The sequence below is a fragment of the Penicillium cosmopolitanum genome (assembly GCF_028827165.1).
Source record: "Penicillium cosmopolitanum strain IBT 29677 chromosome Unknown utg000012l:1.0-3308103.0:1.0-3310761.0, whole genome shotgun sequence".
NCBI lineage: Eukaryota > Fungi > Ascomycota > Eurotiomycetes > Eurotiales > Aspergillaceae > Penicillium > Penicillium cosmopolitanum.
This window is the reverse complement of record NW_026622682.1, coordinates 2,379,415-2,406,954: the sequence shown is the minus strand read 5'-3', so window position 1 is coordinate 2,406,954 and position 27,540 is coordinate 2,379,415. Positions and strand designations below refer to the sequence as shown.

The 27,540-nt window shown below is 49.7% G+C and overlaps 10 protein-coding genes across 10 annotated transcripts; 6 read left to right on the top strand and 4 right to left on the bottom strand.

The window, feature by feature from the left end:
- Positions 1–2,529: 2,529 nt before the first annotated feature.
- On the bottom strand, positions 2,530–2,769 carry N7509_013647 (uncharacterized protein; the record flags this gene model as incomplete). Its single annotated transcript, XM_056638284.1, has 1 exon — positions 2,530–2,769. The coding sequence occupies one exon, from the start codon at positions 2,767–2,769 to the stop codon at positions 2,530–2,532; it is 240 nt and encodes a 79-aa protein (XP_056481791.1).
- A 146-nt stretch (positions 2,770–2,915) lies between these two features.
- On the top strand, positions 2,916–3,991 carry N7509_013646 (putative short chain dehydrogenase; the record flags this gene model as incomplete). The annotated part of the gene is made up of 2 exons (XM_056638283.1): positions 2,916–3,464; positions 3,680–3,991. The coding sequence occupies 2 exons, from the start codon at positions 2,916–2,918 to the stop codon at positions 3,989–3,991; spliced, it is 861 nt and encodes a 286-aa protein (XP_056481790.1).
- Positions 3,992–6,837: 2,846 nt separating this feature from the next.
- Positions 6,838–8,795, top strand: N7509_013645 (uncharacterized protein; the record flags this gene model as incomplete). Its single annotated transcript, XM_056638282.1, has 2 exons — positions 6,838–7,120; positions 7,183–8,795. The coding sequence occupies 2 exons, from the start codon at positions 6,838–6,840 to the stop codon at positions 8,793–8,795; spliced, it is 1,896 nt and encodes a 631-aa protein (XP_056481789.1).
- A 253-nt stretch (positions 8,796–9,048) lies between these two features.
- On the bottom strand, positions 9,049–9,657 carry N7509_013644 (WD40 repeat domain-containing protein; the record flags this gene model as incomplete). The annotated part of the gene is made up of 1 exon (XM_056638281.1): positions 9,049–9,657. One exon carries the CDS (start codon positions 9,655–9,657, stop codon positions 9,049–9,051), a length of 609 nt encoding a protein of 202 aa, XP_056481788.1.
- A 1,896-nt stretch (positions 9,658–11,553) lies between these two features.
- N7509_013643 (lysophospholipase family protein) lies at positions 11,554–13,662 on the top strand (the record flags this gene model as incomplete). Its single annotated transcript, XM_056638280.1, has 3 exons — positions 11,554–11,602; positions 11,733–12,402; positions 12,456–13,662. 3 exons carry the CDS (start codon positions 11,554–11,556, stop codon positions 13,660–13,662), a joined length of 1,926 nt encoding a protein of 641 aa, XP_056481787.1.
- Positions 13,663–14,738: 1,076 nt separating this feature from the next.
- Positions 14,739–19,283, top strand: N7509_013642 (uncharacterized protein; the record flags this gene model as incomplete). Its single annotated transcript, XM_056638279.1, has 2 exons — positions 14,739–18,667; positions 18,722–19,283. The coding sequence occupies 2 exons, from the start codon at positions 14,739–14,741 to the stop codon at positions 19,281–19,283; spliced, it is 4,491 nt and encodes a 1,496-aa protein (XP_056481786.1).
- A 453-nt stretch (positions 19,284–19,736) lies between these two features.
- N7509_013641 (huntingtin-interacting protein K) lies at positions 19,737–20,241 on the bottom strand (the record flags this gene model as incomplete). Its single annotated transcript, XM_056638278.1, has 2 exons — positions 19,737–19,847; positions 19,942–20,241. The coding sequence occupies 2 exons, from the start codon at positions 20,239–20,241 to the stop codon at positions 19,737–19,739; spliced, it is 411 nt and encodes a 136-aa protein (XP_056481785.1).
- Positions 20,242–21,020: 779 nt separating this feature from the next.
- Positions 21,021–23,098, top strand: N7509_013640 (uncharacterized protein; the record flags this gene model as incomplete). Its single annotated transcript, XM_056638277.1, has 10 exons — positions 21,021–21,216; positions 21,286–21,359; positions 21,487–21,523; positions 21,582–21,650; positions 21,711–21,731; positions 21,794–21,824; positions 21,880–22,017; positions 22,071–22,290; positions 22,428–22,713; positions 22,767–23,098. The coding sequence occupies 10 exons, from the start codon at positions 21,021–21,023 to the stop codon at positions 23,096–23,098; spliced, it is 1,404 nt and encodes a 467-aa protein (XP_056481784.1).
- A 120-nt stretch (positions 23,099–23,218) lies between these two features.
- N7509_013639 (uncharacterized protein) lies at positions 23,219–24,172 on the top strand (the record flags this gene model as incomplete). The annotated part of the gene is made up of 1 exon (XM_056638276.1): positions 23,219–24,172. The coding sequence occupies one exon, from the start codon at positions 23,219–23,221 to the stop codon at positions 24,170–24,172; it is 954 nt and encodes a 317-aa protein (XP_056481783.1).
- Positions 24,173–25,476: 1,304 nt separating this feature from the next.
- Positions 25,477–27,460, bottom strand: N7509_013638 (putative MFS multidrug transporter; the record flags this gene model as incomplete). The annotated part of the gene is made up of 3 exons (XM_056638275.1): positions 25,477–26,391; positions 26,464–26,710; positions 26,760–27,460. 3 exons carry the CDS (start codon positions 27,458–27,460, stop codon positions 25,477–25,479), a joined length of 1,863 nt encoding a protein of 620 aa, XP_056481782.1.
- Positions 27,461–27,540: the final 80 nt, after the last annotated feature.

Sequence of the window (27,540 nt, the reverse complement as noted above, 5' to 3'; positions counted from 1 at the left end):
GCATCAAGTATCATGATTCATGTGAAGATCAAGGTAAGCCCTCTTAACCTTAAATATAGGTAATATAACATAATACACTGTTCCGTCGCAAGTTTTGCGATCGTGAACCTGAAAGTGCCCAGGTGGCCAACCGACACTTTCCAGTGGTGATGAGTCCAAAATTCTGAGAAATATATATTTTCAAACCGACTCGAAGCCGGGAATATTCCATCCATCATACATACCACTACTAGTAACTAGTGCAACTAGTACGTGATCCTTTGCGAATTCTCATTGTCCTAAGGCCCAATGGCTATATAACGGCAATTTATGGTCACTACTTAAGAAAAAAAGGGGGGAGAAGCACCCGCAAATCGGAGAATACATATGGGCCTCCAACGCGGTCCGGCCCATAGCGCATATAGTATCCGTCTATGCGAACAGGGCCAGCCCAGTGTTTGGTTTCAATCCATTATTTACCTCAATAAGTCCAATGTCCCTAAAAGCCTGATCAACGGAGGAAATGTCCTCGCTAGATTTGACCTGGCGGTCTGGCTCCTCGAAAGCAACTGCGTGAGACATAACAACTGGCAGGCCGGATGGGAATAGTAACATGCAATCGGAGCAACTCCGCGTCCAAAAAATGTCGCGATACGAGCCAGGCTTCGTGGCGCTGGCGCATTGCGCGAGACCCGTTTGTCAAAGTTTCTCAATTTTCGGCAGGACGGTAAACAAACAGGCTAATATGATAAGGCCTGGCAGGATTAAACATGAGATCACGGGCTAGCATCTGGTAGGCTTTCGTTTGGAAGATCATTGTCAAATTCGAGTATCGGGGTGGAGAGTGTGTTAGTTCTCCGTAGTAACTATCAACGACGAGCTACTAGCTAGTCGATGTAAAGAGGAGTCTGGAAACTTTGTTGAGCGGAATAAACCCCCACGCCAGGTAGGTAGGTCACTTGACGAATCCTGAATCCACTATAGCTCCAGCACTACCATACATACTACTACTTAGCCGTGGACCTGTCTAGCCGGGGAACCGTGCAGATGGCGCGGGGTCCCGCAACTCAACCAGAGAGAGCACGGACTAAAAGCAGCAGAAACAGTAGTAGAATTAACTAGACTCCAGCCCGTGGCGGCTGCACGGCTGGCTGTTATACACCGCCGCAGCGGAGGGACAATTTACAAAGTTTCCACCTAGTATATTTTAGGATTTTTCACGGAGTAGGAGGACGAGGAGCACAGACAGGTCTCGATCTGCTCTAGATCTAGATCCGACCAGACCGGTCGGGTCCTGCTAAGCGCCTCAGCCTGCAGGTGCAATATGTAAAGGGACAGGGATTAGAAATGTGGAATGGAATGGGAAAATTCTAGAAGCGGGGCCGGATGCGAGTGCCGATTGTTTATTGCAATCTAGCTGCTCACGGGATCGTGGTGGAACTGTTCACGGAAGAGCAAAAGTGCTGGTGCAAGGGGATGTTTCCTCGGATTTGCCCGATATAGAATAGTACCACTGTGCCAGTAGTAGGCTCAGGCACCGTAGTGCCCAGCAGAATTTGCTGGTCACACGGGCAATATCTGATACTGGCCCCCTGTCGGGACTGCATTTCCCCTGGATTGCGGATTAGCTGTGAACTAGGGTGGATTTTATTTTCAGATGTTTGTTAATATTTTTGTTCATTATTTTGCAAAAGAGGAAAAATATTGCTGGCTTGTAATCCGGTCGGGTCGTACAATCAATAGGTAACTATACTTCTGGGTAACTATCCTAGTCGCGGTGGCGAATTCCATCAATTCAGGGATTCATTGGGAAAGGAGAGAAAATTGTTCATAGTGATGAAATAACTACCTTTCCGGATAATAAAAATATAGAAATAAAAACTGGTAGCGTGGAATGGGCCATTGAGTTTCCCAGCATCCGGGGGCTAGGGACAAGGACGGATCTAGTACGGGGAAGCCGGATTGTCCACATGACCCGGGAATACTACGAAGTACTCCTCACTAGCTATGGGGTATGGAGGGTATAGAGTATTCCGTGGTACAGTAGCAAGTCACCAAGAAAAATCCCAGATTAGCAGGGCGATCAACAACCACCCGGAACTGTTCCCCCGGGCATGGGGTGTCAGGTGAGGTGAACGGTGGCGTCGAATCTGGGAGATCGGCTTGCCCGAATAAGGCATCCGATCGACTAGTTCTTCCTTCGACTGGTGAACGAGTCCTGGTGAACAAGATGGCCGGGCCAATATTGGGCTGCCATTACAAAATCATTAAATCATTGATTAGGAATATTTTCACAGATGCCTGCGCGCTTGCGTGGATATCGAGCTGGGCTCTGACGAAACCCTGTCTATACTGTACAGGGTCCTACAAGCAGGATTTTATTCAATTCGGTTCTTTTTGCCGGATCGTGAATCAAGACGCTGGGAACGACTCCGTAGGTACGATAGTACTTTTTTTCTTGATTTTCCCTTTTTTTTTTTTTGCCCTGTTCACTTGCCACGCCGTTGGAACGCCTCTAGGGTCCACTACTTTGCTCTGCTGTGATCTGGACTAGAGATAGACTAGACTAGGCCTGAAGCTAGCTGCACCGCCCACGACGCGCATTCCCCGGGCCTGGGCCGAGCGAGCTTGTTCGCTTGGCTCTGCGTTGCCATTTTCAGACAGACTCTGCTGTCCACGAGACACACCCCCTTCGGCAAGATACTGCCGTTGGAATTGAAGGTTTGCTGTTCCCAAAAAATATTTAAAGACCTCGTCGTATGCCTCCTTATTGTTCTCTATCTTCATCATCTTAATTCTTTAATACCATCTTCTCAAGCCTTTGGCTAAGCGTCCGCTTCAACTTTATACTTCACACTCGGTGACTCTATACTCGAACATCTTTCCCCACCAAACTTAATATTCACCCTACTACCTAATCAATAATTCGCCTCACAATGTCTGTCTCCATCGAAACCACTCAAGTCCCCACTGCCCCAATGACCAGCCAGCCTGTCCTTCTGGGCCAACAGGCACGCATGCCTGAGTTCAGTCTTGCCGGCAAGGTCGTTCTCGTTTCTGGTGCTGGTCGTGGACTGGGCCTCACACAGAGTGAAGCCCTCCTCGAGGCTGGCGCAAAGGTCTACGCCCTCGACAGACTGGAGGAGCCTGCTCCAGAATTCTATGAGCTCCAGCAACGCGCCAAAGAGCTTGGCACTGAGCTTCACTATCGCCGCATCGATGTCCGCGACACCGAGTTGCTGAACAGCGTCATTGAGGGTATCGCCCAGGTTGAAGGACGCATGGATGGCCTCGTTGCTGCGGCTGGTATCCAACAGGAGACTCCCGCGCTCGAATACTCTGCTAAGGACAGCAATACCATGTTCGAGGTCAACGTGACTGGTGTGTTCATGACTGCCCAGGCGGTTGCCAAGCAGATGATTCGCTTTGGAAACGGTGGAAGTATCGCCATGATCGCCAGTATGAGTGGTACCATCGCCAATCGGGTAAGCTCCCCTCCCACCATGATTTCAATCTTGCCTTTTCCTTCCTTGCCCTTTGTTCCTTCTCCCGTGTCCGGTTAAACTGGATGTTATCCCACATCTACCTTGTCTCGCTATCAGCCTGTCTCGTATTGGATCCCTATGTTTATTTGCCCCCTCCCCGCCTCTTTACCCTTTTCATCCGTTATTCGAATTTATACTAACAGGGACTATAACAGGGCCTTATTTGTCCCGCCTACAACGCCTCCAAGGCTGCCGTCATCCAACTTGGTCGCAACCTCGCTGCCGAATGGGGTCAATACAATATCCGTGTCAACACTATCTCCCCAGGTTACATCGTCACTGCCATGGTTGAGAAGCTGTTTGTTGAGTTCCCTGAGCGCCGCGATCAGTGGCCCAAAGAGAACATGCTCGGTCGTCTGTCTCGTCCCGAGGAGTACCGTGGTGCAGCAGTCTTCCTCCTTTCTGATGCCTCTTCGTTCATGACTGGCTCTGACCTGCGCATGGACGGTGGTCACGCCGCGTGGTAGAGACAATTCTGATTGTCTTGAAATGATACCCTACTGTTCCATCATTCCTGGGTGGATGGGGGATAAATTATATGCATACACGTGGCGGGCGGGCTTTCATCGCATGGCGTTTTGATTTTGATTTTTCCTTATTAATGGGATGAGCGAGTGCTTTTCATTGGCAGTTCATGGCTTTCTTGGCCTTTTCTTAGGATTATGATCAGCGTGATTGATTCTGTTTCGCGTTTCTTTGCTTATAGTTTAGACTCATATCGATCGCTCGAGTTAATGCAATGATGATCTGACCCACTTTGACTTTTGACGGATCGGCTCCACTCGGAGTCCCTCGCTGTAGATTTCAAGTAAATTGAACAACGCAGGGCTGGTCACGAGCGATGCACGGCCTTCCAATCGTTCCCTTGTTATATCTTCTATAGAAGGTGATTGATATTGTTCTTGGATTGGACTCTCACCGTTCTTTCTGTCCAGTTGGATCCGACCACATCATGAACGAGAACGGATGACCTTATGCCGATCTACCAGAGAGGAAACCCCGTCCCCAGCCCACGATGCTTGCCACGCCTAGGAATCCCCTGCGATTGGAATTCACTGTATTCCAGGTTGGGAATAGTCAAAGTCAGGTGGTAGCAAGGAGACATGGGACTGGGACGCACAAAAGCCGAGCCAAGAATCTTGTCGTCGTTGACTCTGGGGAAGTGGAGGCGACCCCGCGTTTACGCCAGTCATAACTCGCCTGAGGCACACTCGGTCCTCCCAGAGTCTGGGGCGACAAGTATTGTTTGTCCAATGGTCATAGACTTTGCGACAAGATGCTGTCAGTTGTTTGTTGGGCGCCGCGGCGTCCGGTTGATTGGTGTTGCCTCTGCAAGGGGGTGTTTTGCCATCTGTCGCCCGACTGGCCTTGACGATACACTTGCCATCACCATCCAAGTATAATCTGGGATTGGGCACACCTTTAATCGGTATATCCCGGATAATGAAGGGATCTTGACAGTGGCCTCATGAGTCTAACTGGAGTTTTGGAGTCATGACCCTCGGCATGCCTGATATGGTACACACCTTGTGTTGGCACCTAGCACCTCAATGTCCCAGCAAAGTCCGTTACAAAGTAACAAGGCCTGTGCCAAATTCTCTGTGTTTGTTTTGAAAGTGAGCAATCGATCCGTTCCCCGAGGGGCAGGTCACACTGTACAACGATTGTCCCACCAGCCAGCCCGGTCAATCCAGTGGGAGCGAGTGTTGACGTAGAAGATAGAGTCCCCGTGAGCCTCTTCGTGAGTTTGAGTGAATTGCTTTGGAATTCGGACCTCCCTAATTCGGGATCCCACGAGATGCACTCAACCTTGAGGTGTCCGCTTGCGGGCCATTCAAGACAGTTGCCACGAGACTGAGATAGCCCCGGCAACGCGGCATAACGACGCGTACGCAAATCCCTACTTCGGGCTTTTGTTGGCTTTTTTTTCATCATGAACCTTCAAACTTGGATTTTATCAGTTCCTATTGGAAGACGGGAAATCGAGCGCCACAGGGACTGGGGTTGTGAAAGTACCACGGGTTCCGCCCAAGATTGGATCACTGGTGTATTAATGCAGATCAGGCGAATAGGGGCAGGGCATAATTCTCCCGCGAGTGATATTCCTTGACTCTCATGACTCCGAAAGCTGCTTTGTGGCAAGTTATGATTGATCATCTCAATTTCGGCGTTGTGTAAGTCGAAGCATCGCCGCAGCGGTGTCGGGGTGGTAGGTGGCTCGGGAAAATAAGTTGAATGGGGCGAATACTTCTAATTCTTAACCTAGAAAAAGCATCAGCATCTACCATTGACTGTTAAATGGAGATAGGTTGAAAGGCCATCTCGAGACGTGGCGAACATGGACAACAGACTGTCTGTTGAAGACGATCGCCAAGATCTGCCTCCCTCTAGTGCCGCTGCATTTCGATCTGGCAAAGGGATGATACCCAGCCATTGCAATAGTTTGCGAATACAAGCTTTCAAGCCCCAGACGGCCCGCGTGTTCGTCCCGTCATATTGTCTCGTGGCTGAAATTGGCATATCGTCGTTGCAAGACTTCCACGATATGGCAAGACCTGTCTTACTGACCAGAACTTCATTCCACTGCTGTGATTCTGTGCGAGGATATATGTTTGATCGCATGCTACTTGTGTAGCTTTTGTGTTCTCGTAGCAGTCCATTCCATGCAAGGAACTCAAAGGTGCGGGTTCGGCTTCTTGAGGCGCTAGGCATTGGAGTTAGGCACTTGGTATGCGCGGTCACTCATTGACTCACCTAGATCCATCGCGACTCGACGATTATCTAGTACAGCATTATGTGTACCACACCGAATATACTGTTGATACCACTGCGAGTTTCACCTGCTGGTAGCCGAGATACGCCCTTCCGGGGTAGTATCGATGCTGCGTGGCCGGAAGATTCTGGGGTACATTGATGTTCGGAGACTTTTGTGAGTGATTAGCATCAAGCAGTGGTAATTGACAAGCACTGACCTACATCCTAGTTATTTCCTGCTGGTATGAAGGTGGTAAGTGTGCAGTATGTTGCAGTATGTTGCAGTGTACGAGTGAAGTGAGGTTGGGGCGTTCCCCTTTTGGGCCACAAAGTACATCGCTCCTTCCTCAACATTCACTCTGCCATCTCGCTCCTTCCATCTTTCCCTTCCATCTCTCACTTCACGTGGTCTCCTCTTCTTCCTCTTCCACTTCATCTCTTCTGTTCTTTAACTTCCTCTTTTCCTTCAAGTTTTTCATTTCGAGTTCTTCCCTTCTCTCTTTCTCCTCTTTCCTCATTTGTTTCCGTTTCCTTTGCTATTCGTCATACAACCATCGGAATGGCGCTCGATGAGTTCGGACGTGATCGAAGCTCCCCCAAAGGCGATCTCCCGGTCCTTCGTGAGGCCCTCCCTCAGCCAGGCTACGTCTCCACCTACCCCGAGAAAGGCCTTCTTACTCCTTCCTACCACCTTGAGCTGGGCGATGAGAATCCAACTCCCGATGAGCTGACCGGCCCAGCTGCTTTGCGTCGTGTGTCAGCTCCCATCCCCTGGGCTGTCTACGCCGTTGCCTTTGTGGAGCTGTGCGAGCGATTCTCGTACTATGGAACACAGATTTTGTGTATGTGCATGCTTCAGATACCTTCAAAGTGACCCATTGGACTAATCTAACGTGTTATCCAGATTCCAACTTTGTGAATCACGCTCTTCCTCTTGCGCCTCCTCATGGGCCGGCTGGGTCAAACCACAAGACCGGTGCTGGCGGTGGTTCCTCCCAGGGCGTTTCTGGCGCTCTCGGCAAAGGCACCCAGGTTGCGAATGGCATCAACACTTTCAACACCTTTTGGTGCTACATAATTCCCCTCCTCAGTGCCTATATAGCTGATGAGTACTGGGGCCGCTACAAGACAATTTGCTGGGCCATTTTCTTTGCCATCATTGGGCATATCACCCTCGTCATGTCTGCCATTCCTCCAGTCATCACAAACACGACTATGTGCTTTGCTGTATTCATGCTGGGTGTGATTATCATGGGATTTGGAACCGGCGGTTTCAAACCCAACATCTCCGCATTGGTCGTCGAGCAGATCCCCGTTGTCAATCTGAAAGTACGCACCCTACCCACCGGCGAGCGTGTTATTATTGATCCGACCATCACGCAAAGCCGAATCTATCACTATTTCTACCTCTTCATCAACGTGGGTGCTCTGATCGGCCAGATCTCCATGGTCTATGCGGAGAAGTATGTGGGTTTCTGGCTTGGCTTCTTGCTCCCTACTGTAATGTTCATGTTCTGTCCCGTTGTTATGTGGTGGGGGCACAAGCGGTACATCCAAGCCAAGCCCCAGGGCTCTGTCACCTCCAAAGCGGTGCAAGTCTTGTTCTATGCCCTCCGCAGCCGCTGGTCATGGAACCCTGTCAAATTTTGGAAGCGTACCCATGACGGTACCCTCTGGGATAGTGCAAAGCCCTCCAACATTGCCCTCCAGGATCGTCCACACTGGATGACTTTCGACGATGCCTGGGTTGATGAAGTCCGCCGCGGCTTTTGTGCGTGTGCGGTCTTCTGTTACATGCCACTCTACTGGTTGTCATACAGCCAGCTAACCAATAACTTGACTGCTCAGGCAGGAACCATGGCCCTGCACGGCGTCCCCAATGATGTTCTCAACAATCTCGACCCCATCATTCTGGTCATATGCATCCCCATCTGCGACTACTTCTTGTATCCCGCCTTGCGTCGAACAGGAATACGATTCACTGCCATCAGGAAAATCTTCGTTGGCTTTGTACTTGGCGCAATGGGGATGGGCTGGGCGACCGGAGTCCAGCACTACATCTACAAGACCTCGCCCTGTGGTTACGATGCAAATACGTGCGCCAACCCTGATGGAAGTGTACTAAATTCCCCGCTGAGCGTCTGGATTCAATCTGGCTCCTACGTACTGATTGCTTTGTCCGAGATTTTCGCCTCCATCACGACCCTGGAGTACGCCTACTCCAAGGCTCCTCGCGGCATGCGTTCCTTCATCCAGGCAATTTCGCTTTTCTCCAATGCCGTCTCCGCCGCTATTGCAGAGGCTCTGAACCCGCTCTCCAAGGACCCCCTGCTCGTGTGGAACTACGGTGTGTTTGCCGTTATCTCGATTGTCAGTGGATTCCTTTTCATGTGGCAATTCTGGAGCTTGGATCAGGAGGAGGATGAGCTGAACAATCTTCCGGAGGGACAAGTTATCGCCGAAGCCAAGGCCGAGGGACTTTTTGTTTCAGCCGAGATCACTTCTGCTCGCGGATAGACGTAGACATCGCGCCTTCGATATCTCAGATATCCCATCTTGTTTCTTTCTCATGCGCTATTGCTGCGTCTTTCTATTATCAGTCTCGTTTAGCTATTACTCCAGTTACCCCAACCCTTATGGTATGGGCTTTCATAATATCACTTCAAGATATCTTTGATTTTACTCTTTGAAAGTAGAATTTTTAGTTCATCACGGACCACATTTATTAATAGCTCAGCCAGCTAACCCACTTTTGTAGTGCATCTCCCAACTATACGACAAACTCTATGAAGAACATCTCCCCAGATTCAAGCAGCATTGCCAGAATACCGTCTTTAACACGCAAATCCATGGGACGAGACTTCCGGGGCAGCCACAACTCTCTCACACCATTGATTGCGACCCAGTCCTCCTCGAGTAAGGTTATCTCAATGCTAGGCCGTTCTGAAGGGTTGATTGGCTTGATCTTCAGAGCTCCCAAGTTGGTACTCAATTGAGATCTATCATCGGTGAATTTCAAATAATCTGGTACTCCCGCTCGAAAAACCCATTCCTTGATGACCCTGCCAGCATCAGTGTCAAAGAGCCAGATTTCTCCTGATTTGGAAGAAGCAGCGAGTTGTCGGTTGTCGTGTGAGAATTCCAGGCAGTTTGCCCAGCTTACACCATTTGGACCTGACCCCCACTTAAAGAGTTTCGTGGTTAAATCCCAGACTTTGATTTCCCCACTCGTGGTTCCGAAAGCAATGAGCTTTCCATCCGGTGATAACGTGAGTGATGAGAATGACTTGGAGGGGTGTTCTGAGAAGAGAAGCCCCCTTTTGAGGCAACGGTCAAGCTCTGCGATATTTTGCACAGTACCTATCCAGGTATTGCACATTTCAGTACGCCAAGTTGGAAAATCCCCGGCTACGAACAGAATATTCGAGGAAATATTAGCAGACATGAGATAGTAATGATCTTTGCGAGGCTCGTCCAGGCCACTCCTCCCTCGTGTGTAGTATTGACAGAGTCCTTCAGCAGTATCCCATACACTGAACCCGTTCCAATGCCGACATGCTATGAAACGATCGTCAGGCGAGAAATCCAGGGACGAAGCCAATTCCATTTCGCAGCGCATACTATGCAGCACGGTAAAATTTTCCGTTTCCCATAACACGACTGAGCCATCAGCAGTTCATAGGTTCTCATACTTGCATTAATGCCCAGTGTTGAATTCTCGCAAACCCCAGCCCATATTTCATCGTCTTGTATTCTGAACCGCGTTCTAGAAATCTTCTACCAACTAAGAATCGGCCCTAGGGCCGTTCAAACTTGAAGAAACCCGAAAACTCAAGGTCCCCACCGCCGATCGCGGGTTGCCGATGAAAGTTCCTCACAACCTGAAACCTGATCCCCCAGATATTCCGATCGGCGGGCCCCTGAACATCACTCGCCCTGGCTCTAATTCTGGTCTTGTTTAATCTGAAGCATTTGTTTGAATGAAGATGTTCTTTGATCTCTACGCTCCCTCGAAAAAACTATTTGAACACGAATACGAGTGTCTATTATTATTGTTCTGCCTGCTCAGCTGAAACTCCACTCAGCCATCGACTAAGCCGCTAGCCCCGGCCGTTAGCTCCCGAATTTGCGGTGTACAACACAACTTGGGGCCGAAGTCTGCTCTGCTTACTTGCATTACTGTTGGCCGCAGGGCTGAATCTTGTCGGTGTTCAAGCACAAAATTCAGCTGCCTAGCAAGGTTGCACTGGCAGTTGGGCTAATTAATACTGCCTAAATATGGGGTTTATATGTACGGATACTCGGAAGACCGTTCGGAAGGGCCGGTAGTTGATGTTTTAGATTATTTCCAATGGTTCAAGCAGTGTGGAGCGTGGTGGTTTATTTGGCCCCATAATTAGGAGGACCCTAGGCTTCTAGCTCGGTGGCTAGAGGGGATTTTGGGGGCGAATGGGGGTGGCTTGTTAAGATTATCCAGGGATCCTGGGATACACTAGCGGGATGCCCTCTGTTTTGAGGTGGTTCTGCTATTCAGGCCAGGCAATTTTATGGGTCTATAGGCAGATGCATACCTATATGCAGTTATTCGTACTCGCAGAGTATGTACTACTGTTCGAAGTATATTATTTATTAAAATTTCATGAATTCATGTGAGATCAAATAGAATAGAATAGACTAGTTACTCCATAGTCTACTAGTATGTACATTGGGGGCTCTTGCAATGCCAGACTGGGTGATGACGTATCGGGAATTCCCCCGTGATATCTGACCTTCAACCTCACACGACTCCTCCAGCGGAAGTATACTCCGTATGATAGGCATACCGCTTCATTATGTGCCTTTTCACCATCCTAGCTCACCTCAGCCCTGCGCCACACTATTCGAGAATCCTCAGGTCAGGCCGCCTGAACTACTACTAGTTTGGAGTTATGCACCGCCTGGTGGAGCTCGGAAGGGCTCGTTTGTCCTGACATCACCATATCCACACAATGACCATCCACTCGCTGCACCACCATTCGTCGTCCCCGGGAACGCTAATGTACGATGGAGACGAAAGTGATGGTTTGAACCTGCCTCTGGGCAGTGAAGGAGTGAGCTCCCACATTGAATCTCGGCGCGGGCTTGGCCAAGCTTCCGGCGGCCCCGGCGCATAAATATTATGAGGCACCCCTGGCGATGATCAGCCCTCTCTTTCACCCCAGATCCAGATTCTTCCTTCTGGCTGCTCGCGTCGAAGGGACCTTGGATGAGTTGAGATCGCGACAACACATTCATCATGAAATCTGGTGCCTTTATCGCGTCTCTCGCCTTGGGCTTGCTGCCCGGTATGTCCATTCCCATCGGTCGGAGTGATCTGCACTTCACCTCACCTCGGTTCGACTCGACTTGACTCGAGGTCAAGTCAAAAAACGATTCCTCAATTCAGACCCCGCTAACAAGCATTGCTTTCTCCAGCCGCGATCGCAGCTCCCCCGGGCTTTGAACCCGCAAATGTCGTCCCTGTATTCGGCCGAGCTCTACCCGACGCACCCGATGGCTATGTCCCGACCAAAGTTAGCTGCCCTGGCACTCGTCCAACGGTGCGCAGCGCCGCGAAGCTCTCCTCCAATGAGACCGACTGGCTTAAGACCCGTCGTGACAAGTCCCTTTCTGCTATGACGGACTTCTTCGGCCATGTGAAGGTTGGCGACTATGATGTGACTTCTTGGCTGGACAAGCACAAGAGCAATTCCTCTGATATTCCCAATATCGGTATCGCCGTGTCTGGTGGTGGTTACCGTGCGCTGATGAACGGTGCCGGTGCCATCAAGGCATTTGATAGCCGAACTTACAATGCTACCACCGATGGCCATCTTGGTGGTCTGCTGCAATCTTCCACTTATGTCGCTGGTCTCAGTGGTGGTAGCTGGCTGTTGGGCTCTATCTACATTAACAACTTTACCACCATCGATAAGCTGCAGACTCATTCCAATGGTGCTGTTTGGCAGTTCGGAAACTCTATTCTCGAGGGTCCTGATACCGGCGGTATCCAGCTTCTGGATTCGGCCAGTTACTACAAGGACATCGCCGAGGCTGTTGAGGGCAAGAAGAAGGCCGGATTTGACACTTCGCTCACTGACATGTGGTAAGTGGTATCCCCGAGAAGTAATTTCGATAATACATGCTAATGATAATAAGGGGCCGTGCTCTCGCCTTTCAAATGTTCAATGCCAGCGAGGGAGGCGTCGATTACACTTGGTCCTCCATTGCGAAGACCTCAGACTTCCAGGATGGCAACTACCCCATGCCGCTTGTCGTGGCCGATGGCCGTAACCCCGGTGAGCTGGTCGTTGGCAGCAACTCAACTGTCTACGAGTTCAACCCCTGGGAGTTCGGTACTTTCGACCCGACCATCTTCGGCTTCGTTCCTCTTGAGAGTCTAGGCTCGCGTTTTGTCGGTGGTTCTCTCCCTAGCAATGAAAGCTGCATTGGTGGTTATGACAACGCTGGTTTCGTTATCGGAACTTCCTCCACTCTTTTCAACCAGTTCTTGCTCCAGCTCAACACTACCTCCCTTCCGTCGTTTGTGAAGAATGTTTTTAACGACATTCTCAACAAGCTGGACAAGTCTGATGATGATATCGCTTCCTACGATCCTAACCCATTCTATCACTACAACAACCACTCCTCCCCCTACGCCCAGCAAACTGCCCTGGACGTTGTTGATGGTGGTGAGGATCTGCAAAATATCCCCCTGCATCCGCTGATCCAGCCTGAGCGCCATGTCGATGTCATCTTCGCTGTCGACTCTTCCGCCGACACCACCTATAGCTGGCCCAACGGTACCGCCCTGGTTGCCACCTATGAGCGCAGCCTGAACAGCAGCGGTATCGGCAACGGTACTTCCTTCCCAGCCGTTCCGGATCAGAATACCTTCGTGAACCTGGGCCTGAACACCCGACCTACCTTCTTTGGCTGCAACAGCTCCAACACGACCGGGGCTACCCCACTGGTTGTCTACCTCCCCAACACCCCATACACCACTCTCTCCAACGAGTCAACCTTCACCTTGAGCCGTGACGACGCCGTCCGTGACGATATCATCAACAACGGATACGAAGTCGCAACTATGGCTAACGGCACTCGCGACGGCAACTGGACTACCTGTGTCGGCTGTGCCATCCTCAGCCGCTCTTTCGAGCGCACTGGTGATACCCTCCCTGATGTGTGCACCCAGTGCTTCAAGAACTACTGCTGGAATGGCACCATTGACTCCAAGGACCCTGGAGTCTTCGAGCCAAGTGTCCTGGTTAAGGATGCTGATAGCGCGGCCCTTGCTGCTATTGTTCCTACTGTGCTCTCCGCCACTGTCGCTGCTGGCGTAGCGCTCTTCAGTCTGGTTTAGATTTAAAGAATTCGTACATAATGAAGTTCGGTTACATTTGATAATGATGGCGTCATGTGGGCATATTTAATTGATTTGAACATTTCTTTTCTTGGTTGATACTAGTATTTCTAGGTTATTTAAACGTTCATTTTATTCAAAATTGAACAATTTGAAGTCTGGCAAGGCCGGCGTGTATATTCGATACTATGAGTCGGAATCGCAGCATACATCGTTTCTAAAGATGGGTCGGATTCTAAGACGCTGTATAGGCAATGTTAGAGATATGAACATACGACGCATTTGAAGAAGACAATTAAATATTCGACGGCTGATCACGCACAATATAAGATTGCACTTGACGAAAGTGTTGAGATGCTGGTGCCGTGCTCCCATCCCTAGCAGAGAAAGGAGCTCTGTCGCCTCCTCTCCCGTTTGTAGTATCTAGCAAGAAGTAATATGGTTGCGGCTGTTCCCTTGGGTATCAAAGACCTCCCGAGACGCGGTTAATTAAAAGAGCATCAAAAAAGAAAAGGATTCTCTTGAAGGTCATGGTGACTTGAAGATCATCTACTGCTAATACTAGTACCTAGGTACTAGTCGTTCTGAGATTTATCCTTATCAAGTTCAAGTTGGAAGTATATTTTTCGTGAGTCAAACCTCGGACCTCAGGAGCCCCGAAGTGCTACTGGCATTATAACTTGAAATATCTCAAGTTGGAAGCATTGAAGAAATAGAATACGTAGACAGGTATTTACAGACTAGTACTACTAGTACCTACCTGCCTTCGAGATAGACTGTTGCTCATAAATTATAAGAGTTGTCAAGTGTTTAGGCTGATCGCTGATCTTCGGGATGTTTTTGTAGTTCGTGCCGAGGATACGCCGAGACTCAGATCAACAACACGTGACTGTTACCGTGGAAACAGAGTGGGTTGTCGTCCCGTTTAGGAAGGTACGCCCAAACATAGCAAGCGCACTCCACACTGAGGGAGCTCCTTCGAATTCGCGTTGAATGCATCACATCACTTCTTCATCTCCACCTCCTCCGCCACATTCAACGACAACGACAACGACCGCAATCCACTCAGCCCCGCCATGAGCCCCCCCGCGTCATTCAAATCCATAAAGCGACAACCGACACAATCGAGACGCCATATCAACAACATAACCCACTGCCTTGCCCGCCACAATGGCTCGCGCAGCTGTCCTGCCCAAATCCCCCGCCAAGCGGGGGTCTGTACCGTACCCCGAGCTGCTATGAAGACCACTGCCGCCTCCGCTGCCAGGGCGAAGGCTTCTGCGGACGTCCGGAAGAAAACAACCGCCAAGGCGGCGCCCGCCGATTACGACTCTGATGATACCGACGATGAGCTTGACGTATTGACGAAGCAACCGGCAAAGCCAAAGGTCCGCGCAAAGCCGGCTGCGCATACGGCAACCAAGGCTACCTCGTCCTCGACAGCTCGTGGTAGAAAGGTTGCACCGGTGGAGGAAACCCAGGCTGAAACTGAAGACGCACCGACCGCGAAGACTGAACCAAAGAAGCGCGTTGGAAGGCCAAAGAAAACACCAGCCGCTGCTGAAGCCCCTACTACGACTGCGCCGAAGGCTCGGGGACGACCAAAGGGCTCAACCAACAAGACAGCTCAAACCACCACGACATCAAAAGCAACACGGAAGAATACACGTACAGTTCCAGAACCAGAGCCATCAAGCGACACCTCTGATCCGAAGCACATTGTGATTGCGACAAATTCGACCACCATGCGGTCTAACATCCTGCGTGGGCCGGCGAAAAAGAAGACAGTCACTTTCCGAGATGTGATGGAGTCAGGATCAGAAGAAGACGACGAGCTAGCAGTGACTGCTCCTACTACCAAGAAAGCTGCTACAAAAACAACCGGGAAGGCTGGTCTTGGAGGTACACCCGTTCGCAAGGGAGCCACCCGGGGACGGAAACCCTCTAAGAAGGATGTTGCGCAACCTCTTTCCCCTAAGAAGGCTAAGCAGATGGCAAAATCCTTGTCTGCATATGCAAGTTCTGACGGTGAAGAAGATGAGCTCGCCGCTACCAAGGATGATATCAACAGCCCCGTCAGGTTGGTTGTTCATTCAACTGTGAAGGATGCGGCCGAGAATCCCAGCCTTGCATCTCCAGTTCGCAAGATCAACTTCACCCCTAAGAAGGCTTCCAATATGGTCGATGAGAATGGTGAACCTAAGGCTTCAACTCCGAAAAATGGATCTACTGGGCTCGGATCTCCAGTCCGCAAAATCAATTTTACTCCTAAGCGCAGCCAAAACACGCACGGAGACGATCACCTGGCGCTTCCCCCCGGAAAGAATATCGACTTCACCGAATCTATGTTTATGTCAAGCCCCGCGAGACGACCTGAACTTTCCCCATTCAAGTTTAGCCATGCAGATACTCCCAACCGCCATCTCTCTCAGTCTATTTCCGCGCCGAATTTCACACCAGCCCGAGCATCCCCATTGAAGATGTCACCCCGGAAGGGCCAGCTGGGTGCTTCTTTCATGCAATCCCCGGCGAAGAACTCGTCGTCGACTGCCACATTCCCTGCGCGGTCCTCTTTGTTCCTAAGCCCTGCTAAGAAGGGAGCATCACCTTTCAAAAGCTCGTTATTCACGCCCAAGTCGTCGGTGACGAAACAGACTCCTCTGGAAGAAGAGATCAGCACAACACCCACTTCTCTCCCCCAACGATCTCCCATCGCGCCTGCGTCGGGGGAGAGCCAAGGAAACCAAGATATCGATATGGTGGAAGAAGTTGCTCGTGACATTTTTGGAATCGAGTTGCAGTCTTACCGACCCATGTCTGAGTCGCCCTTGATGAAGGAATCCTTTAACGTCGAATTCGACCCTGAGATGGAAGTCGAGGAAACCGATGATAACAATCCAGAGCCTGTTGAGATGGATGATGTGACACAACACTGTGAAGCAGAGCCTGTCTTGAGAGGTGACCTCGCCTCGGTTCCTGGACTCGAAATGACCGACGTGGGCGATACGACTGAAGATAACGTCACTGAAGATCTCTCCGCACAAAATTTTTCAGATACAGACGTCGACGACAAGCTCGAGGCGCTGCAGAAGGAAATTCAAAACGAGCCAGAGGACTTTGGCACGATTTGCTTCAATACTATGGAATCTCTAAAGGCACCCTTCCATGCCTTCGAGCAACCAGCCGTCGTTGAGGACGAACTGATTCTCGAAGATTCTGCTTCCATTCAAGACGATGCCTCGGAGGTGGATGAGCAGCATGAAGTCATTTTGCCTTTTAGCATAGCCGAGGATGCAGATGAGGACTTCGCAGCTTCAGTCTTGCAACCTCCTCCTACCCAACAGGAGACCCAGAACCCGAATCAAGAGGATCTTGGAATGCTGCACTCGGAGCGTTCGCTCAACTTTGATACTCTTGAACAACTCCAAGCAAGTATCGAATCAGACAGTGACCAGGAGAACGATTGCGACGATGAAATCGAAGACGCTGTCCACTCAGTTCAGCAGCCAGATGAAGATTATGAATCTGAGGAGATGGAAAATGACGAGCCAATAGTCATGCCCGCTGAGGCCACATTGGAGATTATGTTTAATGCAGGTTTGCCTGATCAACTGGACGAAGGCGAGCAGAGAACTCACCCCTTTGAGCGCATGCCCTCTATTCCCCCACCGACTTCTACTCCCCCAGTCAGTCATGCGACACCCGTCTCCATGCAAGATGGTGCCAAGTCCCAAGATCAACTCTACGATATCAACCTCGAGCCGCGCATGGATGATGTGGAGGAAAGTCTTCTCGAAACTACTCTGACCGAAATTCCTACTCCGAAAGCCCCCACAGCTGCCGATACACCCAGTATTGCGGCCCGCCGGAAGTCTAACTTTAATGTTAATCAGGGCTTCACCCCACTAGCGCAACAATTTGGGTACTGGGAAACAAACACTCCATCCCAGGATCGTCCTGGAAGGCCGCGCCGACGAGGTGTTTTCTCACTTGTCGGTCCTCTGGAGAAAATGGTTGAGTCTAGCACCCCAGAGGCAGGTGAAGTGTCGTACCCCGACCTTTCACGTACTCCTCTTGCAAACACTCCGTCTTTGTTTGCGGAGTTGCCACTTCAGGAGCGGACCGATGACGGTTCCATGTCACCGGTGTCCGTGGCAACCGAAAAGTCCCCCGCAGCGACTGAATACTCAAAGGTCATGGATTCACCATCTAGGAGTGAAATATTTGAAGACAAGGATCATACTGTTCTGGAGCAAGAACATGAAAAGATTCGTGCCCGCCAAGTTTCATCCACACCCGAGCCGATCGAACACCAAGAACAAGCCATGCCGTCTGATGAAGAAAAGGAGAACAACGAGACAACTATCATCCCCGCCACGCCTATCAGAGCTATCCCCGAGCAACGTACCGTCCACACTATCTCCAAGGTCCCCTTGAAGGGCGAGGGTGAAATTTCTCCATTGAAGATTCCTCGCAAACGCGGCCACTCGCTCTCCGGCGCGTCGCCTACTCGTTCATCGACCCGTGTCCGCAAGCCGGCCTTCAAGCCTTTCGTGGACAGTGCGCCGACACTTTCTCCCACCCGGAAGTCGCCACGGGTTGACAGAAGCCCAAGCCCGAAGCGTCGTTGCAGCACCCCCAGGCGCTCAATGGAAGCATCTAAATCTCAATCTGTTGCGCGCAGTCCTTCCAAGTCCCCCCGCAAGTCTAAGCCTACCAGCCAAGCGCTGCAAGGTGCTGTCGTACATGTTGATGTACACACCACCGAAGGCGAAGACGCATCTGGAATCTTTGTTGAGCTACTGCAGCAAATGGGGGCCCGATGTGTGATGTCCTGGTCCTGGAATGGACGGTCAAGTCTGTCTCCTGTCGACGGAGCCGATCCCAAAGATGCGCGCGTTGGCATCACCCATGTCGTATACAAGGATGGCGGCCTCCGCACCCTCGAGAAAGTCAAGCAGGCATCGGGCCTGGTGAAGTGTGTAGGCGTTGGCTGGGTTCTCGAGTAAGTTTCCCTCATCATCCAATTAAGTCCGAATCTCAACTAACACTGCCCCAGTTGTGAGAGAGAAAACAAGTGGCTCGACGAAGCTCCCTACTCAGTCGATAGCTCGATCATCCCACGCGGGGGTGCAAAGCGTCGTAAGAGCATGGAGCCGCGCGCTCTGAGCAATGTCAACGGAACCATTATTCAAGTCGCCGAACCTTCATCCCCTTCAGCAAGCGGCCGTCGCTGTGGAGCCGACCGCGGCGCAATCGATGGATTCCGCAAGATTACGCCTCCGTCACCCCACAAGGATGTGCCATCGACCCCTACCCAACAATCCTCCTCGGACCAGTACAGTTTCCCACAAACACCTGGCTACAACTTTGCCAACCTCGATGCGATCGGCATGTCTCCCGCCACACCATACTTCCTCTCCAATAGAAACCAGCTGGTCCAGCAGTCTTGCCCACCCAAGCAGAGCAACAAGGGCTTGTTCCCTGTTTCGGTGCCTTCATTTAGCTTGGAGCAGGAGTCTGAAGAGGACGCGAGGCAGCAACAGCGCGCTCGGATGGAGGCTGCTCGGAGGAAGAGCACGTTCTACCGTCCTGCCATTGGCAGCCCTCTAAAGCGGTGATTCTTTTCAGTTTATTTGTTTTCTTTTTCGTCTTACTTTGACCCTTTTGCCTGAATTTAATACATTCTGTCGTCCATTGTAAATATGGGGACTTCTGGAGTTTTCTTCGATGGATTGGAGTATGGAGGATAGCTCATGGGATTCTGGATGGGATCGGCGTGCCATAAGGCCTTGTTTTATTTTGCTTTGCATTATTTCAATATGAGTCAATTACATATATCTCTTTATTTCCACAGAGTGGCTAGACTTTTGTCTCTCATTGCTTGGAGTTTTTTGCATTCGAGTAATATCATAGCATGGACTGGGGGTTGGCCGGCTGTAATTGGAACGTCGGGTGTATACGAAACCACCGATCATGGGTACGTTGCCCTTGAATTAGTGACCTAGCACCCCCTAAAAGTACCTTAACTAGAAGCAAAGCAAATAAAATAACGAGCTTAAGCAAGAATCACATCATGCTCGAAACGACGGAGTAACAAATGCCCTCATGGCACGAGTTACATCACCTTCCTGAGCACGAAGCAATTCCGTCGCCTTGTTTTTATGTACATCTAGCTGTTCAGCCTATATGATGAAAACGGCAGTTTAGCAAGTTATAAATCTGACATAGTTGCGCTCCCGTCCAAGCAAGGGCCCTCTCTTTGGACTATACACATACCAAAAATGAAACATCCGCCGCAACAATCTTAACCGTCTTCTTCACCTCAGTCTCCTTCGACGGCTGAGGTGATTTCTTCGGTGGCCCTCCCTGCCCCGCAGCGATCTCGAGCCTATTCATCGCTCTATTGAGAGCCTCTTGTTCAGCATTTGAGCGGCCCTTTGCGGGACTTCCATCGGAGGAGGCTAGTTCTGTTGTGTTGAGGGAGGAGAGCGCTGCGGCGGCTTTGCGGTCTTCGGCGTTTGCGGGGAGGGGAGGTTGGTCTGCTGCTTCGGTTGCGGATGGGATTGGGTCGGACATATTGCTTGAGGGGGTGATTTCTTATTATGGGCTACTTTGATGTTTGGGTCGTTGTTGGTTGAGATTTCTTTTATGTTTTTGTCTCGTTTCGTTCATGGTTGGAGCCCAACTCGGGGCAACCCCTCACGTCATCGATAAGAACCCCAGAATCTTGCTGCGATAAGGGATTATGTAAGTATTTTGCCTTGGTGCCTGATGCAGTACCATGGTTGAGGTTAGGGAGATCTATAGGGATCTGTGGGGATCTAGATGATATCTTTCTGGCTGGAGTACATATATTGGAAATTCGAAGAAAAACAGGAGATGGGGAAGACATGCTGAATCTGGAAATATACGTGAGAATTTCAGGGGGATCAAGCACTCTGCAGTTCGTTGGTTTCAAGTTAGGTTGCTAGCATGTACAACCTAATTGTTTCCATATCCTATCCACAACTGCAATACTCTTGGTGTAAATTTTCATAAATGAACCTGAAGAAGGCTTTGTTGATTCATCCCGTCTTTTCAAAGGATTGCCGGTGTCGGACCAGACTAGACTTGATCAAGTATGATCGTAGCTGAAGTGCGGAGAGAACTCCGCATTCTCAACGCTTGGCAAACAATCACCAGCCTTTTCAACTTTCGATCTGCGGAAATGTCAGAAATTTTAAAGTTAAGAGAGCCGAGGCCGCAGTGATTCGGAAACTGACCGATCGTTTGCGATCCAGTTGTTCGCCTCGATTGCCCCTCGATTTCTTCTCACCTTTCTTCCTGCCAAGTGAAAGTTCACCGCTACCAAGACAATGGAAACCAAGGCTCACGACAAGGATAGCCTCGCCGCGCATCTTGAATTGAAGGATGAGAAATCAGCTAAAAAAGTAATCGAAGAGTCAAATGTCGACGTATCCGATAGGGAGTACAATAGGATTTTGCGAAAGGTTGACTACCGTGTCATTCCTATCCTCGCTTCTCTTTACCTGCTCAGCTTTTTGGATAGAGGTTAGGAAAGGCATCTCAGACTCCGTTACTCTTGCCTGTTTGCTTATGATGGTTTTCCTGTGACAATAGGAAGCATTGGAAACGCGAATATCCAAGGAATGTCTGAGTCTCTAGGATTGGTTGGCCAGCAATACAATTGGTCGGTACTCCCCGAAACCTGTCTACCAGCAATTACACTCTAACGAATTCAAGAATAGGTGTCTGACAATATTTTCTTTCCCATACTCATTTACTGAACCATTGTGCAACTTGCTCTTGGTCCGATTAAAGCCCAGCATTTGGCTGCCGTCGATTATGGTAGCCTGGGGTATGCCGTTTTTATCGGATACCTTGTTCACAAAAGAATGCAGCTAATAGTTTTACAGGTATTGTGATGACGCTGACTGGAATTGTTCAAAACTACTCGGGATTATTGGCTGCGAGATTCTTTCTCGGTAGGTGATTTGATATCTCGTTCGAAGCTCGGAACCTAACGAAAGTTTACGCCAATACAGGGCTTACTGAAGCTGGGCTATGTAAGAGATTTACCATAAACATTGTGCTTGAGGATTATCCACTAACGCCATATCTCCTTTAGTCCCAGGACTTGCTTTCTACATCTCCATCTGGTATGATAATTCTCGTTCTGGCGAATTTAAAAATTGCCCACTCTAAGCCAAATAGGTACCCCCGTGCAAATGCGCAATTCAGACTCTCTCTTATATTCGCCTCTGCGTCAATGGCAGGCGCTTTCTCTGGTCTGTTGGCATATCTGATCAGCATGATGGATGGAATTGGTGGACTTGAGGGGTGGCGGTGGATGTACGACCATCCATTTACCCATGCATAACTAATTACTTACCGACGATGCGCAGTTTCATACTAGAAGGAATCCTTACGGTTGTGGCTGCTTCATTCTCTTACCTATTAGTTTGGGACGAGCCGGCGACTGCGACCTTCCTTACGGAAGAGGAAAAGAATATCATTCTCAATGCATTGAACCCCATTCAGACAGAGGTTTCTATGAGCCCGCAACTGGGAAGTGAACAGTCGGCCAAATGGGTGCATATCAAAGCCGCGTTATCTGATTGGCAGGTATGTTATAACATTCATTTTCGAGTAAAGGAGAAATGCTGATCGTCATCTCAAAGACACTGTTTCACTGTCTGAATTACTGGGGAGTTGTAAGGAAAATCTACCCGGTTGACATATACTCCGCTAAATCCTAATAGGCGTGCGCTGTTTACGCACTTTCGCTCTTTCTTCCCGCTATCATCAAAGGTCTTGGATACTCGGCGGCCATTGCTCAGCTCCTCACCATCCCAGTTTATGCGGCGGCTACAGTCTCATGTATCTTAATTGGATACCTTGCGGACAAAACGGGCCAGCGCAGTCTATTTACTGTTTTATGCTACGGCGCAATCGTCGTTGGATACATTATTGCTGTAGCTCCCCCGACCTTCATGCCCGGTCTTACATACGCCGGGTGCTTTATCGCCGCTTGTGGAATTTACCCCGGTAAATTAAAACTCCTCATCTCGCTCCAATGACTAGGCTAACAGATCTCAAAGCTATACCCGGTCTTCTTGCGTTATCCTCAAATAATTGGGCACCCAATGCTAAGAGAGCTGTTGGAATGGCTATTCAGATGGGCTTTGGAACTATGGGTGGGGCCGCTGCGTCTAATTTCTATCGCGCTGAGGATGCCCCGAGATATCGCCTAGGCCACATCTTAGTGCTTGCATTTGCTGCGATTGGGTTGGCTACAATGATCTTGTATTATACAATTTGTCGGAGGCTGAATTCCAAGAGGGAGGCAGAGGCGGATAGTGTCTACCAGTACACTGCTGAGCAATTGGCAGAGCTGGGTGACAAGGCACCCAGCTTTAGATACAGACTTTAGGGAGTGCGGAGATGAAGGGGAGACCTCTTGTTCACCGCTCACCCTGGCTCCTATGAAGAACCTGGATTGGGGGCCTGACATTCGTGTTTCCTCACCTCACTAGACATCAAGTTCAATCAAATGCCATCGATTAAGTTCTCTCAGCCGCACCTCAATGAATCGATACGAGAAGTAGATAAAAGCTCCTGGCTAATCTCGAACACACTTCTTCTTACTCGGTCGTCAGAACCAATACCGCACAAGATTCCAACTGATCAAGCATACTGGAGCGACAGCAATGGGGGCCATTTCATTCTATCCACTGCACCTGAGATTCTTCCATATTCCAAGCCCCTCGCAGAAGATTCATTGTCTATCTCGAGAGTACATGCAGTCGACAATCAAGCGGCCGTTTGGAAAGCAGGTGAAGCCTTCATTAAAGCACACCACATGGACTATCCCCATTTGACCAGAGAGCATGCTACATTACAGTTTCTCAAAGACCAAAAGCCCCAGGGTTTTGAATTCCCACGCGTGTACCGGTATTTTGAGACTGGCTCGCGATATTTCCTCGTTGTCTCGAGGGTTCCCGGCCAGCTGCTTGAGGAAGCTTGGCCCAACATGGACGAGACTCTTCGCCAGCATTACATCGGCAAGGTAGCAGATATTTGCAATCGCTTCGCGAAATGGAAGGGAGATATTATTGGTGGTGTGGACGGACAACAGCTACTCGAGCGGTATCTCGTCAAAGGTAACAGCAAGATGGCGGATGCCCTTTCTCCACAGCAACTTCTGAAGAACTGTACCGAGATGTCTATGGACGTCTCTACATTCGTCTTCTATCATTGTGACCTTGGCCCTACGAATATCCTGGTCGATACCTCGACAGGCTCACTGGGCATCATTGATTGGGAGCTAGCTGGCTACGTTCCTATCGAATGGGTTAGAACAAAATTTCGACTCTCAGCAGGAATGGATTTCAACCATGGGGATGATGACTCCAAAAAGGACTGGCGCCGCAGAGTTGCTCAGCATCTGGAAAAGATGGGCTACCGCGATGCTGTGGATGCATGGTGGAAGTTTCAGGACAACTAGTAGCCAATGGTCTTACGTTAAGACTCTTTTTCTCTTAACATTACATTATGCTGAATCATTTGTATTCCCCTTGCTTTCGTCCACGTCTCTGTGTTCCCTTCTTGTCCCTAACCAAGAGGTAAATATCCGGCAAAGGAAAGGAGAAAAGGCTATGGCGAGATGATCTGGCAGGTGAAGCACTTCCTTTTCACATTAGCAGTAAGGAGTAAATAGCATGCAGCTGAATCAGATTTATCGAGTCATAAACAAGACGCAAAATTGCTTGCTGTCCACACATTATTTTTCGGCATCTAGCTAGGCATCTCGATCATCAAGCATCCTTTATGTGGATAACACTTCACTTTTCTTCTCCCCTTTCCATCTAGCGGATTAAGAAGTGCAGTCCTTTTCCCACCCGGATTGAGGAGGAGTGGCATACGAGTAGTAACTATTACTAGGTGGAGACCGGCTTGTGGGATTGGGCTCGTCGTGGAGAAGGATAGATAGGGAGGGACTACAAACGGATCGCACGGGGTAAGAGCTTCGACGTAACCTGGGGAAGGTACATATTGTGAATACCATTCCCATAGTTCAAGCTTTCTGGGCTGAGACTTGTAGTAAACGTGACATAGGCTATCACTCATATACAGACGATCGAAGCTCTGGAAATATTTTAGCTTTGAATTTTGCGTTAGCTTTCGTGAGCACTGACTTTTTCGCATCGCAGTGGAACAACCTTTTTTTTTCAAAAAAAAAAAAAAAAAAAAAAAAAAAAACTGTCTCTGTCAAGTTCGCTCTTTAACTCGAATGGTAGGATGAGCCCGCTGCAAAAAGACAAATTGTTCTGGTGAGAATCAACTCAGATCAACTGCCACGCCATCCGACCAACATCATATCGCCCAGAAGGTGGGACTCATTCGAAAACTAGTTTCAATGTCAAATTGGGGTAGTCTCATGGGCCACATGCCACGATAGCCAAGCAGCACAGGAGGTGTCGGGGGTCTTGATACTGACGGCACAGAAGCCCGGGAAGCAGGAGCATGCAGGGCACCGAGTAGAGTGATGGAGAGGAGGTAAATGTGAAGATGCGATGATATTCAGACATGAAACTACTTGGGTATAGAGGTTTATGACAACAGATCATAAAGAAGAGAGACTTCAGCATTCTGCGGCATATCGATACCTGAAGGCATAATATTTCTCGTCTGGCTAACTAGGGCCATTCGAAAAGCTATGACGCGTTTGCGTTTCAAATTCATATTCAAGTCTAACATTGTATCATGTGCTGCAGTACGAGTATGTAAAACGTGAAATCACGAGTAGATTTAAGAATCCTCTTCTTCATCCACTCGCTTTTTAGCTGGCTGAATTCCTTGACCCTCATGGACTGACCAGAGAACGAACCATCCAATCAGAGATTCAACAGCCAAAGCCCACCACACTGCTCCTACCATGTTATGTGCAAGACCCAGCCCAAGACCCCAGCCACCAAGCAGCGGGCCCAGTGTGCGAGCCCCGCTAGAGATACTCTGCGCAATACCGTGAACCGTTCCTAATATTGAAGGGTCCGTAACACAATTATTGACTAGGATGATGGCTGCTGGCAGGGCGAACGTGCGAGAGATAACTTGCAGCGACACGACCAAGGTAAATGAAGGCCACACAATCCATGGGATGCGGGGAAGAATAACGAGGAAAGGCATGAGAAGGTATGAAATGGGCGAAAAAGGAAGGAACATGCGAAATGAGGTAAGAGTTCCCAGCTTTGCCTGAACACGAGGGTATACAATGATTTGCAGCGGAAGACCAATGAATCCAATTATGGCTGTTGCAAGACCAACGCGTGCAGAGGGTAAACCAAGGCCTCCGCCAAAGTGGAACCAGCCTTGCCGGGAAGATTCAGGGGCACGAGGTGTAGGTAGGAAAGTAAATGTCATGGCATTGAAGGCGCTGGTATGGAAGGCGAGTAGGAAGTGGGCCAGAAGTGTAATCACAATATTTCGTGAAAATATTTGTTTTAGTCCAGGCCGCTTGTGCGGGCGAGGGAGTGGAGGTGCGCGGGAGCGAATGGGACTTGATGGCGCTGACCAAGTTCCCACGTTGCCTTCTAGGTACAAGGAATCGTCGTCATTGGCACGGGTTAATGGCCGATAATGTTTAGGAGTTCTGGTGAAGGCATGAGCGATTCTCTTCCCTAACTTTCGGCCCCAGTCACTTCGATAGCGAGCTGTCTCGTGAGTCTGAAAACAAAATATCATCAGTATGCTCTTCGCGTCATAATTGATATAGAAACTTAGGTGGGGATAACTCACCTCGTCAAGGCCGAGAAAGACAGCAATCACCGACATGAAGATGAAAATTGCACTCAGCACATTTGGAAGTGCATAGGGCCATCTTTGCATCCACCATACTCCGTCCTTTCCTCCAAAGGTGGATCCAGGGCCGAACAGGGATGGGAAGCTGTTCACTGGATCTGCGAGAGATCCTCCCAGTATTGGGCCAATAATGACACCAATGTTGAAGCACATTGGGAGTAATAGAAACGCTCGCGATTGAAACCTAGTTGTATTAGCAGCATGACGATTATCTGGGGTGCCGTTGAACTTACTTCTTCTCTGCAATAATTTCAGCAATCAACGTCCTCATAACTCCCACATTGCTATTCAACACACCGCCGAGTGTCCTAAAAACTGCGGCAGCCATGAACGACCGAGAGAAGCCGAAACCGACACAGGAGATGCTTGTTCCCAACAAGCCGATGAGAAGTACCCTTTTCCGACCCATCCAGGGAGCATCTGCCAGTCGGCCCCAAAAGACGGCAGTAAGGAACTGCGCTGCTGTAAAGCTTCCCTGGAGGACACCTGCCTGTGCAGAGATGGCAGAATCAGGCAGAGAGGGATCAAATGATTTAAGTTGATAAAACATATAGGCTTGCAGAGAGGTCTGAGTGAGGGGCTCGGACAATCGCGCAAAGGTAAGAATCGCCAGCTGCCCTTTCTTTGGCAAAGAGGCCCATGTCACCGGCTTCTCGACTTCTGTTTCGACATGACCATTCTCACTCTCGTTATCGCTGGCGCGAATATCATCGTCTGCTGAGGGAAACCGGCGGTGACCTGCCATGAGCGGAGCAGCGACTCGGGTTCCTGGCGTACCACCATCATTTATCGCTGTGTCGATACTGTCTATTTCATCATCATCATCATCACTAGAGATGTCAATCTGCGGGGAGTCGATTCCATGGCTTGGCAGACGAATGTTGGTCTCGGCCCCATCCCAAGATTGGCGCGTGTGGGGAGAATTTGCCCCCATTCGGTAAAAGGTGGGCACGCGACCGTTCTGAGGGCGGACAAACGCGCGTGAAGATATACAAAGAGTACGGGTAGGCAATC